The sequence below is a fragment of the Mobula birostris genome, chromosome 6, assembly GCF_030028105.1.
Source record: "Mobula birostris isolate sMobBir1 chromosome 6, sMobBir1.hap1, whole genome shotgun sequence".
NCBI classification, from domain to species: Eukaryota; Metazoa; Chordata; class Chondrichthyes; order Myliobatiformes; family Myliobatidae; genus Mobula; species Mobula birostris.
In genome coordinates this window covers 187,364,964-187,385,165 of record NC_092375.1, presented here as the reverse complement: position 1 = coordinate 187,385,165, position 20,202 = coordinate 187,364,964, and the positions used below count along the sequence as shown (strand labels likewise).

Here is a 20,202-nt window from a genome sequence, read left to right as displayed (position 1 = left end):
TTCCATAAAATTAATAACTCGCTGCCTGTTATGACCGTCGCCACTTAGGGTAGTAATGAAGGTCCTCCATTTCTGGCAGTATTCAGTTTTCCTTCCAAGTTTCTTTTCAGTTTTCTCTACTGACAGCCATGCAAGTCTCGGATGGAGACTCAGGAATATCATCGCAATCACATGTAGAACGATTCTTCATTGCTGTTTCCATAACAGTTTTGTTTTACCAGTCAGGGTTGTTAGCCCTGAGCTGAACCCCAAACCTGGAGGACCGGTGGGCCACTCTACTCTGCCTGGCATGGGTGGGACCTTACCTTTGGCTCTAAGTTCAAAGGGTAGATGCAGTTTAGGTACCGTCTATGGAAATGAATAAGCAGTCAATGTTTCTGGCTGAGACTAGAAAAGAAGAGGAACGATGCCAGAATAAAAAGCTGGGGAAAGGAGAAAGAGGGTAGCTGGAAGGATAGGTGAACCCAGATGATTAGGAAAATAAAGGGCTGGAGAGAAAGGAATCTGATGGGAGAGGAGAGTGGACCATAGGAGAAAAGGAAGGTGGAGGGGATTCTGAAGGAGCTGATAGGCAGGTGAGAAGAGGTAAGAGGCCAGAGTGGGGAATAGAAGAAAATAGGAGGAGGAGGGTTTTTTTTAACTGGAAAGAGTGTAAACTTAAATTTGCTGGACCAAGTCGTCACACCACGCACATGTCCTTACTTCAACTTTTCACCTGTTCATTTGTTTGAACTCAGCCGGCGAGAAAAACTCGGAGCCTGAACATGAGAGAGACAGGATTTCTGTCTCTCTGGTGGCTCGAAACGAGCTTTCTATCTAACACTCGGGAGCATGACATTTTATAGAACTGGCAAAGCAAAGAACAGTCAGTTTCATGGATATTCCCACCAAATCAGTTACAGCTAAACTTAATTACTTAGATGAGAGAGTACACTAAATCATGAGTTTTAATTACAGACAAATTCTTGCCTTATCAGTAAAAGTTGAATTGACAGAGTTGGGAACATAGATCAATATGTGAACTCATAAGACATGATAATAGACAATAGGTGCAGGAGTAGGCCATTCGGCCCTTTGAGCCAGAACCGCCATTCACTGTGATCATGGCTGATCATCCACAATCAGTATCCAGTTCCTGCCTTATCCCCATAACCTTTGATGTATGCAGCATGTGTGAATACAGCCCACAGATCGTTCTCAGAGGGACAGCTGTGAGTCGTTTTAAAAAAAACTGAAGGCACTTTTTTTTTCAGTCAAGGACAGTCTCTCCAACGCTTCACAGAACAGAGCATACACAAGCTGGCACCTAATTTTAACCTGCTATTTACCAGAATCAGAGAATCATTTCTTGTTTCCCTAACACCCTTAAACTTCATCAAGAGAAATCAATATTCATGCCATCAGGTTGGAGGCTATCCAAGTGGAATATAAGGTATTGTTCATTCACCCTGAGGGTGGCCTCATCTTGCCGGAAGAAGAGGCCATATATCGACATGTTTGAATGGGAAAGGGAATCAGAATTAAAATGTTTGATCACCGGGAAGTTCCACTTTTGGCAGGTGGAGCAGAGGTGCTCAACAAAATAGTCCCCCAGTTTACAATGGGTCTCACCAGTGTAGAGGGGGCCGAATCGGGAGTGCCAGACACAATAGACGGCCCCAGCAGATTCACGGGTGAAGTTTTGTCGCACCTGGAAGGACTGTTTGGGGCCCTGAAAGGAGATGAGGGAGGAGGTGAATGAGCAGGTGCAGAACTGGCTGCTGATGGGGATAATTTAGAAATACAATGGAATAGAACTTTATTGTCATTGCTGAAGACAATGAGATTGCAGTGCTCCACCAGTCTGAGCAAAACAGATATTTACAAAGCATATAGTATGGCTTAATTTTTTTTAAATACTTAAAACAGTAAGAGTACTTCTGCCTTCATCGTCATTTGCGTCCTTCTGCTGATGTCCAACCTCACAGTGGAATTATAACAATCTTGATCGCTAGTGTTCTCGCGATCTCAAACAGCAGATGTTCGAAGCGTTCAAAATCGGTAAGCTGCACACTCCTGGTACACATTCTAAAGAGCCCCTGTCCGCTGTACCATTTAATTGAGGAGAAGTTCGGTTGGACTGAGGAGCTGTAAGCCACTGTGACTGTCCGCTCCACCATCTTGGATAATCACAGAGTGGTGGGTGCTTGGAGGCAATGCCAGGGGTGTTAGTGGAGGCTAAATTTGTGAGAGGCTTTTAAGCACATAAATGTGTGGAGAATGAAGAGATATGGATATTATGCAGGCAGAAGGAATTAGTTTAGTTAGGCATTTAATTAGTTTTGGTGCTGTAGTGTTCTATGTTTTACCTGCTACTGATGTTTGTACCACACAGCTATTTGAAATGTTCTTGTGCCCCTTCTTGAAAAAAGGTGCCATTTTAGCAGTACGGGTTGAGTACCCCTTATTTGAAATTCTAAAATCCAAAAGCCTCTGAAATCCAAAATTTTTAAAGCGCTGACATGACGTCACAAATGGAAAACTACACAGGGCGCTGAGAAGGTTCCCAGGCGATGCACACCACAGACAGTTCTGGGATATGACTTCGCATTGTAATGAACAGAAATTAATGAAAAGTAGAAAAACATTGCGCAAAGTGAAAAACGAAGATTTTGTTCGTGCATCGAAAGAGTGGATTCATCAGCGTTGGAGTGAATATATGCCGCTTAACGGAATGCTGACAATGAAACAAGCAAAGATCTATCACGACAAACTGAAAATCGAAGGTAGTTGTGAATATTCAGCAGGCTGCTTGCAGAAATTTAAGAAAAGGCATGGCATAAAATTTTTACATATTTGTGATGATCAAACAACTGCTGATCGTGAAGCAGAAGAGACATTCATTTAGTTTGCCAAGATCGTCGCTTGTGAAAATCTAATACGCTTAATCAGTACATATGTGTGATGGACAAGTGTAAGGCAAAGGCTGCTTGCCAGTAGCACATACATTCAGAGTCGGTAATGATAGTCATCCCAAGCTATCTCATTATGGAGTGGTGACTCTGTGGAATTTATTGCCACAGGCTGCTGCAGAGGCCAAGTCATTGAGTATATGTAAGGCAGAGGTTGATGGATTCTTGATTAGTCAGGACATGAAAGATATGGGGAGAAAGCAGGAGATTGGGGATGGGAGGCAAATGGATTAGCCATGATAAAACGGTGGAGCAGAGCTGATAGGCCAAGTGGCCAAATTCTGCTCCTATATCTTATGGTCTGTCTTATTCTAAAATCTGAAAAATTCCATTTTATTTCATTTTAAAATCTTTTTATTAATTATTATTGAAAATCAACAACAAAAAATACATTAAAATAATCAACATATCAATATGTATAATAAGAGTTAAACTATCAACCAAGCTAAACATTATATCAATGATAATAATAATTAAAAAAAAATGTTAAAGCTATTTTTTGGAAAAATTCCACAACCTGAAGCACTTCTGGCCCCAAGCATTTTGAACAAGTGGCACTCAGTGTGTTTTGGATAGTAACATTTACCAATCCTCTAATATCTAGGGATGTGTAATCACAAATGTATAATGCTGTTTGAAACTGTGAGGTGGTATTCTGCTTACAGATGAAGGATGTGCTTCACTTTTCTCTTATTCTCTTGGTTGTAGGACTATCCATCACTTGCACTTCTGGGAGAAAAGCTGGCAGAAAACAACATTCATTTGATATTTGCTGTGACCCAGTCCCACTATATACTTTACAAGGTATTGGATGTATTCTGCTCCCTCCTCGATCCAAATGTGTTTGTAACTCTCTATGCCAATATGCTTATATGTGTTTCTATCTCTGAAGAATTTTACCAAACTGATTCCTGGGACAACTGTAGAAATCCTTGACAGGGATTCAAAGAATATCATCCAACTGATTGTCAATGCTTACAGTGTAAGTTGGTTTTTGTTTATTATTGATATCTTATGGTGGGGTAATGAGATGCACAAATTTTTATGTGAAGAACAACAGAAAGCTATTGGAATTTTGTGAATATATTCTTTTGCAACATCACCAGTGAATTTCTGTGATGAGCTGTGGGATCACCAAGTTTATTTATCTGTGTATTTATTTACTTATTTATTTAGACCATAAGACATAGGAGCAGAATTAGGCTATTCAGCCCATCGAGTCCATTCCACCATTCCATAAGACCATAAAATATAGGAGCAAAACTAGACCATTCGGCCCATCAAGTCTGCTCCACCATTCAGTCATGGGCTGATCCAGTTCTTCCAGTCATCCCCACTCCCCTGCCTTCTTCCCATACCCTTTGATGCCCTGCCTAATCAAGAGCTTATATACCAATGCCTCAAATGCATCCAGTGACTTGGCCTCCACAGCCGCTCATGGCAACAAATTCCACAGATTTACCACCCTCTGACTAAAGTAATTTTTCCGAGTCTCTGTTCTAAATGGACGTCCTTCAATTCTGAAGTTGTGCCCTCTTGCCCTAGATTCCCCTACCATGGGAAATAACTTTGCCATATCTAATTTGTTCAAGCCTTTTAACATTTGGAATATTTCTATGAGGTCCCCCTTCATTCTCCTGAACTCCAGGGAATACAGCCCACGAGCTGCCAGACATTCCTCATACAGTAACCCTTTCATTCCTGGAATCATTCTTGTGAATCTTCTCTGAACCCTCCCCAACATCAGTATATCCCTTCTAAAATAAGGAGCCCAAAACTGCACACAATACTCCAAGTGTGATCTCACGAGTACCTTATAGAGCCTTAACATCACATCCCTACTCTTATATTCCTCTAGAAATGAAGGCCAACATTGCATTCGCCTTCTTCACCACTGACTCAACCTGGATGTTAACCTTTAGAGTATCTTGCACAAAGACTCCCAAGTCCCTTTGTATATCCACATTTTGAATTCTCTCCCCATCAAAGTACTACTCTGTCTGTTCATTTATTCCACCAAAGTGCATATTCTTTATACTTAATATTTTATTGTCACCAAACAGTTGATACTAGAATGTACAATCATCACAGCGATATTCGATTCTGCGCTTCCTACTCCCTGGATTACAAATCGATGGTAAATATTAAAAATTTAAGTTAGAAATCATAAATAGAAAATAGAAAAATGGAAAGTAAGGTAGTGCAAAAAAACCGAGAGGCAGGTCCGGGTCAGGATCCGTTCAGCAGTCTTATCGCAGTTGGAAAGAAGCAGTTCCCAAATCTGGCCTACTAGCTAATGTGCATATACTTCCCAACATTGTATTCCATCATGACTAGTCCCAGACCCATTCAACCACATACCTGCCCTCTCACCATATTGCTTGATGCCTCAGCCGATCAGGAATCTATCAACTTCTGCCTTAAGTATACTCACGGACTCGGCCTCCACCGCAGTCCGTGGCAGAGCATTCCACAGATTCACCACTCTCTGGCTAAAAAAATTCTTCCTTACTTCTAAAAGGACACCCTCAATTTTGAGGCTGTGCCCTTTAGTTCTGGATACCTGCACCAGAGGAAACATTCTCTCCACATCCACGCAAATGAGTCCTTTCAGTATTTGGTAGGTTTCAATGAGATCCCCATGCATTCTTCTAAATTCCAGTGAGTACAGGTCCAACGCTGCCAAATGCTCCAAATGTGTTAACCTTTGCATTCCCAGAATAGTCTTCATGAACATCCTCTGGACTCTCTCCAATGACAACACTGTCGACAATACTCCAAGTGCAGTCTGAGTAGGGTCTTGTAAAGCTTCAGCATTATCTCCTTGTTTTTATATTCAATTTATCGAGATACAGCACTGAATAGGCCCTTGTGGCCCTTCAAGCCGTGCAGCCCACCAATCCCCTGACTTGTAGTAGCCTAATTACAGAAAAATTTACAATGATCAATTACTGGTAGGTCTTTGGACTGGGGGAGGAAACTGTAGCGCCCGAAGGAAACCCATGTGGCCATGGGGAGAATGTACAAATTCCTTACAGATAGTGGCAGAAATTGAACCTGGGTCGCCTGTACCGTAAAGCATTGTGCTAACCACTACACTACCACGCAGCCCCAAATCTCCAAGTGTAGATGCGTTTACTTTGGCAGTTCTGGGGTCAGGTTGCATGATTTATTTGTTATCGATAAAATGTTTCCTCACGCTTTAGGTCTTTATGAAAGTTTTTCTTCAATATTATTTTGGTCTCCTAGCTTAACGATTCTGGTTTGAATTTTCATCATTGGACTAATGCCTGATCAGTGTCAATCATTTGCCTTATTTTAACCAAGCTTGAAGTTGTAGCTGTTGACTTTTTAAGAGTACAATGTTCCAACTGAGGAGAAAATTCAAAAATCAGAGGTGCAAGGGGACTTTGGAGTCTTTGTGCAGGATTTCCTAAAGGTTAGTTTGTAGGTTGAGTTGGTGGTGAGGAAGGCAAATGTAATGTTAGCTTTCCTTTTGAGAGGAGTAGAATATAAGAGCAAGGATGTAACGCTGAGGCTTCATAAGGCATTGGTCAGACTTCACTTGGAGTATTGTGTGCAGTTTTGAGTCCTTTTTCTAAGAAAGAATGTGCTGACATTGGAGAGAGTCTGGAGGAATTTCCTGGCAATGATCCCAAGAATGAAAGGGTTAGGGTATGAAGAGCATTTGATGGCTCTGGGCCTGTACTTGCTGGCGTTCAGAAGAATGAGGGTGGGGGGAATCTAATTGAAACCACTGAGTATTGAAAGGAGCAGATGTGCAGAAGATGTTTGCTATAGTGGGAGAGTCTAGGAACTGAGAGCACAACATCAGAATATAAGGATGTTCCTTGAGAACACAGATGAGAAGGAATATCTTTAGCTAGAAGGTGGTGAATATGTGGAATTCATTGTAGGTGGCTGTGGAGGCCAAGTCATTGGGTATATTTAAATCGGAGGTTGATAGATTCTGGAATAGTAAGAGTGTCAAAAATTACAGGCAGAAGGCAGGAGAACGGGTTTGAGAGGGGTAATAAACCATCCATGATGGAAGGGCGGAGCAGACTTGATGGGCCAACTGGCCTAATTCTGCTCCAGTGTCTTGTGCTCGTTTGGCTACCCTCAGCCTTGGTGCTAAGTGAAAAGGTCTAGCTGTAGGGAAGTATTGCACCTTATATCATCATCATCACCATCATGTGCTGCATCGTATGCCATGGGCTATCAACATCCTATAACCATGTTTCTGCAGAAGTGGTTTGCCATTGCCTTCTTCTGGGCAGTGTCTTTACAAGATGGTTGACCCCAGCCATTATGAGTACTCTTCAGAGATTGTCTGCCTGGCGTCATTGGTTGCATAATCAGGACTTGTGATGTGCACCAGCTGCTCATACCACCATCCACCAGCTGCTCCCATGGTTTTATGTGCCTCTAATTGGACTGGGTGTGGGGTGGGGTGGTTCAGCAGATGCTACACCTTGCCCAGGGGTGACCTGTAGGCTAGCGGAGGGAAAGAGCGCCTTACACCTCCTTTGGTAGAGGTGTACCTCCACCCCATCACCCAGTTAATAAGTATAACTCCATTTGCCATTTCCTTTTTGAGTAATCAATATATTAAATGTGGTTTTGTAACATAATATGAAGATGTTATTGTGTTGAAGACACTACTACAGGTTACTTACAAAGTATTTCCCTGTGGGATCTAAGTGTTTGAAAATTTAAAACCTCAGAAACTACATGTGTGATTGCATTGTCTGTAAACTGCTTTGACATGCACTGAGACTGCATACAGAAACATATAAATTAATGCAAATTCATCTTGTCTAGCTCCCGGTTTCTACAGACAAATCCAGGAACTGCCAGTAACCAGATTTAAATATAACTTTTCTTTTGCCAAGACTTGGTATTTCCTCTGGGTGGCCTCCAACCTGATGGCATAAATATTGATTTCTCCTTCCTGTTTTTTTTAAAACCTTCTTTTCCCCTCTCTGGCCTCTTTCCTGTAAGATGCTGTAAAGATGTGGAAAAAGGTCTTGTGGTCGGATAGACTAAAGTGAGACTTTTTGGCCTCAACACTACATGGTATGTGTGACGTAAATCCACAGCATTCTACATGATCGAAATCCAGCAGAGTCTTGCGAACACAAGAAAAGCGACTAAGACAAATTACTCACTGTTAGGCAGCACACCGCCTTCATGCACTGACTCCACGATACCCTTCTCATGCAGGCAGCAGCATGATCTGCACCGAAATCAGCTTCTTCTCCGCCAATGGGCAACTCCGTAATGGGGTAGAGCTGCAGTACTTTTAAGTTCTTGATGTCCAACAGGGTCTTACAATGATAAAAAAAAAGGCTTGAAAAAGACAATAGCGCCTTTGGTTGGCCCTGTTGAAGCCTCTACTTCTGAAAACACCTCCATCTTATAGAACATAGAACATAGAACAGTACAGCACAGTACAGGCCCTTCGGCCCACAATGTTGTGCCGACCCTCAAACCCTGCCTCCCATATAAGCCCCCACCTTAAATTCCTCCATATACCTGTCTAGTTGTCTCTTAAACTTCACTAGTGTATCTGCCTCCACCACTGACTCAGACAGTGCATTCCACGCACCAACCACTCTCTGAGTAAAAAACCTTCCTCCAATATCCCCCTTGAACTTCCCACCCCTTACCTTAAAGCCATGTCCTCTTGTATTGAGCAGTGGTGCCCTGGGGAAGAGGCGCTGGCTATCCACTCTATCTATTCCTCTTATTATCTTGTACACCTCTATCGTGTCTCCTCTCATCCTCCTTCTCTCCAAAGAGTAAAGCCCTAGCTCCCTTAATCTCCGATCATAATGCATACTTTCTAAACCAGGCAGCATCCTGGTAAGTCTCCTCTGTACCCTTTCCAATGCTTCCACATCCTTCCTATAGTGAGGTGACCAGAACTGGACACAATACTCCAAGTGTGGCCTAACCAGAATCTTACCAGAGTAGCCCTCTGATTAGCATCGCAGAAGAGCAAATATCACAAATAAAATACAGTTCTGCTGAGAGCGATGAAGAACTAGCATTGTTATCAGGGACAGAATAATGTGTTTTATATCTTTTGCTTGAAATTTTAAGCACAGTAAAACACAGGCATTCTTTATCCAGACAGCACTCAGCTTCAAGGTCCAATACCTGATGTTCTACTAATCTCATCAGAAGGCATTTGGTTGCTTACAATTCCTTCCTATATCATTGTGCCAAAGCTTTATGATTTTCTGTCAGATGACTTAAAATGCTGAGAAACTTAGCAGTTATGAAATAGCTGCAGTTTTCAATCTTAATTCTTCCATTCCAAACTGAGGGCAGATTAAGCTACTTGTAGTTTATAAGTGGTTTAAAATGTAATCATTCTCATAGTTGAATAAATATTGAGTAGACTCAATATATTACCATCGCTGTACTCTCCTTGTTCTTTGATAATGAGAATTAAATTTAAAACAGAATGAAAGAATTTATTATCCCCAGCTGTTTGATATTGATCTTCCATGTCTTGTCACTATGAGGCCCCTCTGTTGGTTGGATTCTACCATGTGTCCTAGCTGTCTATGTGATGTACAAGCAGTATAATATGGAGAGCAATCTGTTGCCCATGCAACAGGCTCCCCCTCACCACCCAGTTGATAAATCCAAAGGAATGGCAGAAACCTATACAGTTTGGCACCAGTGGCATTACAGGAGTTGCTAGCCGGAATTGGACTCAAAGTAGGACCGCCTTAGGGATCCCAGCTCCCGATATATACTCAGGGTTTACTCCCAAGGCCTTCCCCATGAGTGGGTATAGCTGCAAGGCAGCAGAGGTTTGAAATCAGAGCTTTCCTTCTTCTGGATGAGCTGCTAATCATGACTGACAAGCCCCATTTTCTTGAAGTGACTCGCTTTAAGGTGCCGGTAACCCGCCTTTGTAGAAGTTGTTCCACCGGACTTGGTAGCTAAGTCACACATAAAGGTCAGAAGCTGGACTTGGTTGTCAGATGCTACTTGAGACTTTCAGAGCATTTAATAGGTAATGTGAGCTTATCTTCACTACCTCCCCTGGCTTCATGTCCAGTCGAAAGACTGTTAGAAGTGTGGCTTTGTATTAAGTAGCGTTTCACTTAAATGTTATTATTTAAAACGATAGATAGATAGATATTTAAACGCAAACAGCAGGAATTCTGCAGATGCTGGAAATTCAAGCAACACACATCAAAGTTGCTGGTGAACGCAGCAGGCCAGGCAGCATCTGTGGGAAGAGGTGCAGTCGACGTTTCAGGCCGAGACCCTTCGTCAGGACTGTGGTCTCGGCCTGAAACGTCGACTGCACCTCTTCCCACAGATGCTGCCTGGCCTGCTGCGTTCACCAGCAACTTTGATGTGTGTAGATAGATAGATATACTTTATTAATCCCGAGGGAAATTTAGTTTTGTTACAGCCGCACCAACCAAGAATAGAGTGTAAGTATAGCAATACAAAAAAACCCAACAATCAAACAACAAAATGCAAACTATGCCAGATGGAAAATAAGTCCAGGACCAGTCTATTGACTCAGGGTGTCTGACCCTCCACGGGAGGAGCTGCACGTTCAATGGCCACAGGCAGGAACGACCTCCCGTGCCGCCAACTGTTGTATCACGGTGGAATGTGGCCAAAGTCCAACAGTGAAAAGTTCAATATCCAGTCTAGCTACCTAATGTGTAAAAGTAATCAGTTTTGTTTTGCACTGTCTCTCACTTGGTTCAGAGCTAAACCTAGGATTGTCTTAGTAATGCTTGGGAATTTGTTCAATGCTAGTGATATTATTGTTTTTAATGTTTCCATGTTATTGCTTGGCTAGATTTTAATGCTACCTAATTGCCCTTGGTAAGCTGAGGGCTTGCATGAACTGATCAGTCCTTGTTGAGATGGTATTTCCAAGGAGCCTTTTGGTCCCTTTGGTACTGATTTTCAGAATTTTGATTTGCCAATTATGAAGCAATAGCAATATGCCAATTCAAGATGCTAGCTGACCTGGGAGTGAATTTTTAAGTGTTGGTTGTCCAGTATTATATTTGGCAGGATTGCCGGATATTTCAAGGAGTGTTCCCAGATGTTATGTGTTGTTGATGTGAGATTTTGGCAAGTTGAGGAGAGCTTTAAGACATGTTTATCTCAAGTTCAGGATTTCCAGTGCACGTAAACTGGGGTTGAACCTCAATATATCTGGATTCCATCCTCAGTTTTAACTCTGCCATGGAATTCTAACCCTACCTGCTTTAATCAGCTAGAATTCCATCTCCTGAGGATGGAATTGTAAGTGTAAGAAATCAAGCCATGTGAAATATTCATGGCTGAAAAATGCTTATCCAGATTACTTGTGTTCCTTTAAGTATTTCAGACTAACCATGGGAATTCATTTGAACAAGAGGCCCACTTAGAAACACAAGGATGTTTTTGCATCAGGAGTTTGATATGTCTTGTATGAATTTTATACTTTTGGGTTTGGCATTTGTGACTATACTAACAAACTGAGCAAACATTCAGGATGAATATTTGAGTGGTAGCCTGATATTAATTAACTTTTGAAGCTGTGGCCATACCTCTTCGATATGCTTTCAGGCCCAGGCCCGTCCCCAGCACCTCAATTCACCCATACCTGACATTTCCAATTCGGTCTGGCACTTAAATCGATCAAATTAATTATGTATATTGAATAGATTTTTAAAACGTGCAAAAACAGAAATACTGTTTATTTTTTTAAAAAGTGAGGTAGTGTCCAAAACTTCAATGTCCATTTAGAAAAGGGACGGCAGAGGAGAAGAAGCTGTTTCTGAATCGCTGAGTGTGTGCCTTCAGGCTTCTGTATCTCCTGCCTGATGGTAACAGTGAGAAAAGGGCATGCCCTGGGTGCTGGAGGTCGTTAATAATGGACGATGCCTTTCTGAGACATCGCTCCCTAAAGATGTCCTGGGTACTTTGTAGGCTAGTGCCCAAGATGGAGCTGACTAGATTTACAACCTTCTGCAGCTTCCTTCGGTCCTGTGCAGTAGCCCCTCCATACCAGACAGTGATGTAGCCTATCAGAATGTTCTCCAGGGTACAACTATAGAAGTTTTTGAGTGTATTTGTTGACATGCCAAATCTCTTCAAACTCCTAATAAAGTATAGCCACTGTCTTGCCTTCTTAATAATTACATCAATTTGTTGGGACCAGATTAGATCCTAAAAGATCTTGACACCCAGGAACTTGAAGCTGCTCACTCTCTCCACTTCTAATCCCTCTATGAGGATTGGTATGTGTCCCTTCGTCTTACCCTTCCTGAAGTCTACAATCAACTCCTTCGTATTACTGATATTGAGTGCCAGGTTGTTGCTGCAGCACCACTCCACTAGTTGGCATATCTCACTCCTGTACGCCCTCTCGTCACCTCCTGAGATTCTACCAACAATGGTTGTATCAACAACAAATTTATAGATGGTATTTGAGCTATGCCTAGCTACACAGTTGTGTGTGTGTGTATATATATATATATATATATATATATATATATACACACACACATATACAGTAGAACTAAAGAGTAGAGAGTAACTATAGAGTAGGCTAAGCACACACCTCCAAGGTGTGCCAGTGTTGATCGTCAGTGAGGAGGAAATGTTATAACCAATTCACACAGAATGTGGTCTTCCGGTTAGGAAGCCGAGGATCCAATTGCAGAGGGAGGTACAGAGGCCCAGGTTCTGCAACTTCTCAATCAGGATTGTGGGAATGATGGTATTAAATGCTGAGCTATAGTCGATGAACAGCATCCTGACGTATGTGTTTGTGTTGTTCAGCTGGTCTGAAGCCGTGTGGAGAGCCATTGAGATTGTGTCTGCTGTTGACCTATTGTGGTGATAGGCAAATTGCAATGGCTCCGTGTCCTTGCTGAAGCAGGAATTCAGTCATGTCATAATCAATCTCTCAAAACATTTCATCACTGTAGATGTGAGTGCTACCAGGCGATAGTTTCCAGACAATTAAAGCCTTCTCTGTTTGGGGCTGAGCAGCAGAAGCTAGCTTTACAATTTTAACCAAGCTGGTGGACGCCACAAAATACTACCTAGTCTTTTAATTTTTTAGTTTGTTTCAACAAGTTTTATTTTAATCATAAACCAAATTGAGTTAGGTTTGGCCAGTGTTTCCAAAGGAATCTACGGATGTTACTGGAAAATTATCCCTGATGCCCTTCTCCATGTAGACTGTTTCCAATTCCCTGGTTCCAATCAGCTCATCTATTATTCCAGATTTTCCATTTTGTTTCAGATTCCGTCATCTGCAGTCATATTTGTTTTCCTAAATATATTCTGTGTGCTGATGAAAGGTCATGAATGAAAAATGTGGGCTCTGTTTCTCTCCACAGATGCTGCCTGACCTGCTGAATACTTATAATGTGTTTTATTTCTAATTTCAACACATCTATAGCATATTTGTCAATCCACTCTATTGTTGCAATCACATGGAGTCCAGTGGACCCGAGACAAGCCGGGATTTGGCAGTGTTACCACCTCTGCAACTGGTAGCAGCCAGACTTGTCTAGAATTGGAATCACCGTTCATGATATAAAGATTCCTGTTTTGAGGTGGGGCAGTATTGGATAAGATGGAGATTTCTCAAGCCGCATGTAGGTTGTTCTATTAGAGAGATGTCTACACTCAGCTCTCGGTTGGAAATAAGGCAGGGCAAGCTACAGCATGTCAGCTTGGGACTGCTGGCTATAATCCTTTTAGTTCTGAAATAGCTCTGATCTGAAAAATGTTAGGACTGATCTATGAATTAAAGTTTTGGAAGTTTTGACAGGCAGAGGTTGATTGGGGCTTCAGCCCGACACATCGACCCTTTATTTCTCTCCCTGGATGCTGCCTGACCTGCTGAGTTCCTCCGACATCTTGTGTGACTCTAGTTTTCCAGCATCTGCAGAATCTCTTGTGTTTTTGATTGGGAGGGGCCGCTTGCAGGTAAGGAGATGTCTGCCAAATTGGAGGATTTTAAAAGTGAGACAGGGAGAGATCAAGGACTGTGTATTCCTCTTAGTGATGCATAGGACTGAAGGGTTGGGGAATGTCATTTATGAGGTGTATTGCAGTACTGGTCAGGTAAAAGGCAGAAACAGAGATAGAGCAAAACAGGGAGCAAGGAAAGCCTGAAAGACTGCACTGGATTTTAATTTACAGTTACTGCTATGTTAAACTGAAATTGTTGACCCTATGGCTTTGAGTACTTTTTGTTGCATTGATATTAAAGAATGTGTTTTCTTAATCCAGAGTATCCGATCAAAGGTTGAGCTGACGGTATGGGATAAGCCAGAGGACCTTGACCTGTCCCTCACAGCTATCTGTCAAGATGGTGTTTCACGTCCTGGAGTTCGAAAATGTGGTGAGCTCAAAATTGGCGATACAGTAAGTGGCCAGGATTTAGTTACATTTGGATGAAAGACAATTTGCATTGCTTTATCTTTTAAGTCAATTTTAAAATGTGCAGTGAATTTGCACTGCCTTTTTTTTTGCCTCACAATAGCATGTGTTGTCGAGATTGTCCCTCCAGAAGATCATGTTGCAGTAAGAGAAATAAAGGCTATTTCAGTTTTGTGTTGTAAAATGGAGCTGTGCTTTCAACAGAATCATTGCAAGCCTTAGTGTGCACCAGTTTCTGACTTTCAATTCATAATGTTGCTCATAATAATTTAAACTCATAGGTCAGATTAAACTCCAGTAACTGATATAGCAGAAATATTTCCTCATTTTCAGTTCATTAAATGGATGTAAATTAAGAATAGGTTGCATTGAAATGGAATTGAAAATTTAGGTGACTTCCATATTTACAAATCCTAACGAATGTGAACTGACTCTTCCCAGATTTGCATCAGCTGACTCCAGACATGCTTCATAGTGCACTGAAGTTGCCAGAAATAACTCTTTTTAATATTTATTCAAATGAAAAATATTGTGATAAATCTTGAAATATTACCTGTCACTTGCTAGTCTTCATTTTGTTTGTTGATGAACTGTTCCTGTTGATATAAGGAGTTATCCATTATGCATTTTTAAAACTATTTTCTTAAATTGTGAATTCAGTTGATCTCAACATGTTTCTGGTCAGTGAAACTAACTACTTAAAGCAAGAACCAAGCATCTGCATTAGTTTACAAGTCTTAGTTGTTTTTTTTTAATGGTTTATGCATAGTGTTACTAAGATTTTTGGTGATTGTGTTACTAAGAGCCACTTATGATCTCCTGTGTTTTGAGACAGAATTAATAAGTATCCTCTACCTGTCTGTTGCCTTTTGACATACAATTCTCCTTTATTGGCCTTTCATCTTTGTCCAGCTGGCAAGGACTATAGTTATTTATGTTCATTATTGCCGTTCCTGGAGACAAACTCATCAGGGCACATACACTCAGTAGTCACTTTTATTAGATAACTCCTGTACCTATTAAAGTGGCCACTGAATTTATATTCGTGGTCTTCTACTGCTGTAAACCATCCACTTTAAGGTTCAATGTGTTGTGCGTTCAGAAATGCTTCACTGTTGTAACACGTGGTTATTTGAGTTACTGTTTCTTTCCTGTCAGCTTGAGCCATTTCAGCCATTCTCTTTCGACCCCTATCATTAACAAGGCATTTTTACTCTTAGAACTACTGTTCAATGGATTTTTGTTTTGTTTTTGCACACCATTCTTTGTAAATGCTAGAGACTGTTGTGCTTGAAAATCCCAGGAGATCAGCAGTTTCTGAAATACTCAAACCACCCTGTCTGGCACCAACAATCATTCCACAGTCAAAGTCAGATCACATTTCTTCCTTGTTCTGACATTTGTTCTGAACAGCAACTGAACCTGTTGGCCATGACTGCATGCTTTTATGCATTGAGTTGCTGCCATATAATTGGCTGATTGGATATCTGTATTAATGTGCAGTTGTACAGATATGCCTAATAACGTGGCCGTGAGTGTATCCATGAGCATGTGAATGACTGGAAGGTATAATTAGTCAGAATATTACCGTAAGTGCTTTTTTTTAAAAAAACTGCAGACACTGGAAACTTAAAGTATAGGCATCCCACAGCCATCTGGGTTAGTAGGCTTCAATGAAAGTAGGATCAAACAAGGCTTTGGTTCATATAGATCTTCACCCTCAAGTGCCAAGGATCTGTCATATCCTCCATCTAAGATCCCTATCATCACAGACATTGGCCTTTTGCAGTTATGTTCAGAAATGAGTTCACTGGATGCAGAACAATCTGTACACCACGACACTATCATGGCTATAATCCTGAAGAGTTCTTCCAAATTAGCTGTTTTCGATAAACATTTTCACTAGAGCTACAACACTAACATTATGTCTCACAGATCTGTTGGAAAACTTTTTGAAGAACTCCTCAAGAGGATTGATGAGGGCAGGATGGTAGACATTGTGTATATGGACTTTAGCAAGGCCCTTGACAAGTTCCCACATGGAAAGCTAGTCTAGATCGGTAGGTCACATGGAACCCAAGGACAGCCAGCTAAATGCCCACACGATTGACGTGATGGTAGGAAGCAGAGGGTGATGACGAAAGGTTATTTTATGGACTGGAGGCCCGTGACAGCGATTTGTGCTGGGCCCATTGTTGGTTCAAAAGTTCAACGTACGTATAATAATAACTACATTTATATAACACCTTTTATACATTAAGATGCAGGCTTGAAGTGCATAGATTGTAAGAATAAATCAATAGTCATAAGAATGAGACAAAATTAAAAATCATACAGTTCTGTGCAATAGTCTTGGGCACCTTAGATTTTTTTATATATGGTTTCAGACGGTATGGCCTCCATGAGCCCTCATCTTAACATCATTGAGGCTGTCTGGGATTACCTAGAGAGGCAGAAGCAAGTGAGACAGTCATATTCTGCAGAACTGTGGCAAGTTCTCCAAGACGCTTGGAACTATTTACCAGCCGATCTTCTTATAAAAAACCTAAGAGAATTGATGTGGTTTTAATGGCAAAAGGTGGTCACACCAAATATTGACTTTATCTAGTTTTTTTTTATTGCTTTCTGCTCTTTACAGTCATTTTTTTGATGTTTATAAACACTTCATTATTTTTGAAAGCATCTTTGCTTTACAGATTTTTTTTACATGTGCCTAAGACTTTTGCTTGATACTGTAAGTAAAGACAAACATTATACAGAATAAAATGTAATCGAATATACCAAATTATACAAATGTAATCAACTTCAACAGGTATTAAGTAATCCTATATGTAGGCCAAATTAACAAAGTAGGTTTTTAGAAATGTTTTGAAACAATTCACAGATTTAGCCTGGCAAATCTCAGTCAGGAGAGTATTCCAGAGTTTTGGTGCATAAGAGCAAAGAGTCACATCACCAGTTCTTATACGTCTGGGTCAAAGCAAACCAGTGTTCACAGATCTAAGATTACGATTAGGGATGTAAAGGCAGAGATTCTCCGAAATATACAGAAGGCTAGATTATTCAGAGGCTTAAATACAATTAAGAGCATTTTAAAATTGATCCTAAAGGACACAGGCAGCCCGTGTAATGTCACCAGAACTGCTGATAAATGTTCAGATTTTCTTTTTTGGTTAAGATTCTTGCTGCTGCACTTTGAACAAGCTATATATGCAACATACTATATGACTGATTTTGTCATTTACATATGAGAAATTTGAAGGCACGATCAGTAAGTTTGTAGATCAATAAATTCATACACAGTGAAGAGGGTAATCAAAAGTTAAAAGGGATTTGATCAACTTGGTAACTGGGCCAAGGCAAGGCAAAATGGCAATTAATCTAGATAAGTGTGAGGTGTTGTGTGAGTGTGAAGTCAAACCAGAGTTGGACCTTTATATATAATTTTTCTCTATTATTATGTATTGCATTGTACTGCTGCTGCCAAATTAGCAAATCTCATGACATATGTCTGTGATATAAACCTGATTCTGATCCTGATAAATCCAGTCGTCAGGTTTATTGTCATTTAACTATATACATGTATACTGGCAAATAAGACAATGGTTCTCTGGACCAGAGTGTAAAACACAGTGGTAGACATAACAATAACTTAGGAAAGTAAGAATTAAATCTTCAAATGACACAAAATAATCTGCAGATGCTGGGGTCAAAGCAACACTCACAACACGTTGGAGGAACTCAGCAGGTCAGGCAGCATCTGTGGAAAAGATTGGTCGACGTTTCGGGCCGGAACCCTTCGTCAGTCCCGACGAAGGGCTCCGGCCCGAAACGTTGACCGATCTTTTCCACGGATGCTGCCCGATCTGCTGACTTCCTCCAGCTTGTTGTGAGGTGATGAAGGGTTCCGGCCCAAAACGTCGACCGATCTTTTCCGCTGATGCTGCCCGACCTGCTGAGTTCCTCCAGCGTGTTGTGAGTGAAATCTTCAAATGAATTACACATAGATAAACAAAGTAAAGTGCATTAGTTAAATATTGTCAGGTCCCAAACAGATGAACCCGTGACACTTCAAATGTGATGCGGCAGGGAATTCAGAAGCCTAATAGCCTGGGGGAAGAAGACAATTCCCATCCTGACCCTTCTTGTCTGTATGCATCGGAGTCTCCTGCCTGATGGTAGAAAAGGAAGAGGATGCTGGATGGATGAGTGGGATCTTTCATAATACTAAGGGCACTGGGTATGCAGCGCTCCTGATAAGTATCCCTGATGGATGGTAGGGAGACCCCTATGATCCTCTCAGCTGTTCTTGCAGTCCTTTATAGGGACTTCCATGCTGTACTACCTTATGACCTTGTAGTAGTTAAGTGAGTCCTGTATACCATGAGTAGGACAAAACATGACACGATGTGTCCTGTCATGAATAGCTTTCAACCATTAACTTGTAAAATAATGGAGTGGAAGAAGTGTAAGTGGGGTTACAAACGCTGTCAGAATAACAAGGTTGATTGTGAGCCATTAGGGAGCAATCCTGAGTTACGAGCTCACTGTCAGTACTGCAGAAGTGCAGATTTTCTTTATGGCAGCCTCCCTTTTGATGCTAGTATCCCAAAAGCCAAAGTATCTTGGCCATCTGCCATGAAGTCTAGAAAAGCGAAAAAATTCGAGATATGCAGCCTCATTAAATTTGTAAATGAGGAAATTGCATCCTGAGAGTGGGTTGGTATCCCACTCCGTCCTTTTCTGTAAAATCTGGATGTGGGAGGAACTTGAAACAAGATGGGCTGGAATTTATTTTGCTTGCTTTGTCCAAAATATATATTGTGTTGGGAGTAGAACTTTACATCAAACTTTAGGGTTTTCCAAGTAGATAAACTCTGAAATGGAGGTGATGCAACAGTGTAGATGGGAGTAGTGTTCAGTAATGGAAATCCTTAGGTCCTTATTAAATTGACAAGCTTTAAATGGAGAAGGAGCACTTGGAGTAGTGTTGAGACACTGCCCAGAAGAAGGCAATTGCAAACTGCTTCTGAGGAAAGAATTTACCGAGAACATGCAAAGACCATGATTGCCCACGTCATACAACACGGCTCATAACAAACAAACAACCAAACAGGAGAAGGCGGAGTCCCTGCAAAAGAGATGGGAAAGAGTGGAACATCTCCTAGGCCATCCATTTATCTGTATCAGTGGTTATCACATGCTCCATGTGTGAAAACATCTGTTATTTGCACATCTGTTGCATTAGCCACGTCAGCCCACAAAACCAGAGTGGAAGAAAGTCACCCTCAGTTTTCAGGGTTTACCTAAAAAGTTAGGGATAAATAAGAGTTAAACAAGTGATTCCATTCCTACTGAACTGGACCATGGGACAGAATTATTAGAGCAGAATAGGATGAGTTCTGCTGTTGGTGGAGGTAGGCAGCCCCCAGTCACAGTTACAAAGGACTTATTTATGACTGGGTCTGCCCGCTATTTCTCTGGCAGAGTCAGATGCCTAAGACGTTGACAGGAAAGTAACTTGTGTGAGGACTTCAGAGAGAAATAGTGGCACGTTATATGGACAGATGGATTTCGCAAAATAGAAATTTCATGGTCTTCAAAGTTCAAAGCAAATTTATTGTCAAAGTACTTAAATGTCACCATACACAACCCTGAGATTCATTTTCCTGTGGGTATACTCAGCAAATCTATCAAACAGTAAAGAAGTTGTGTGCTAGAAATGTTGACCTTTCTTAGTTCACCCTCCAGCTAGTTAGTAAACTAACAAAGGCATTCAGTAACTGGAGCATGTAGTCTTGCTACAGAT

The 20,202-nt window shown here is 41.2% G+C and overlaps 1 protein-coding gene across 1 annotated transcript in view; it reads left to right on the top strand.

The window, feature by feature from the left end:
- Positions 1–20,202, top strand: part of itgb5 (integrin, beta 5) — a 129,436-nt gene that overhangs the window by 40,765 nt on the left and 68,469 nt on the right. The window contains exons 7-9 of the mRNA XM_072262082.1: positions 3,660–3,755; positions 3,844–3,933; positions 14,244–14,378. Coding sequence (XP_072118183.1) covers positions 3,660–3,755; positions 3,844–3,933; positions 14,244–14,378 — 321 coding nt within the window. The remainder of the gene's footprint in view (positions 1–3,659; positions 3,756–3,843; positions 3,934–14,243; positions 14,379–20,202) is intronic.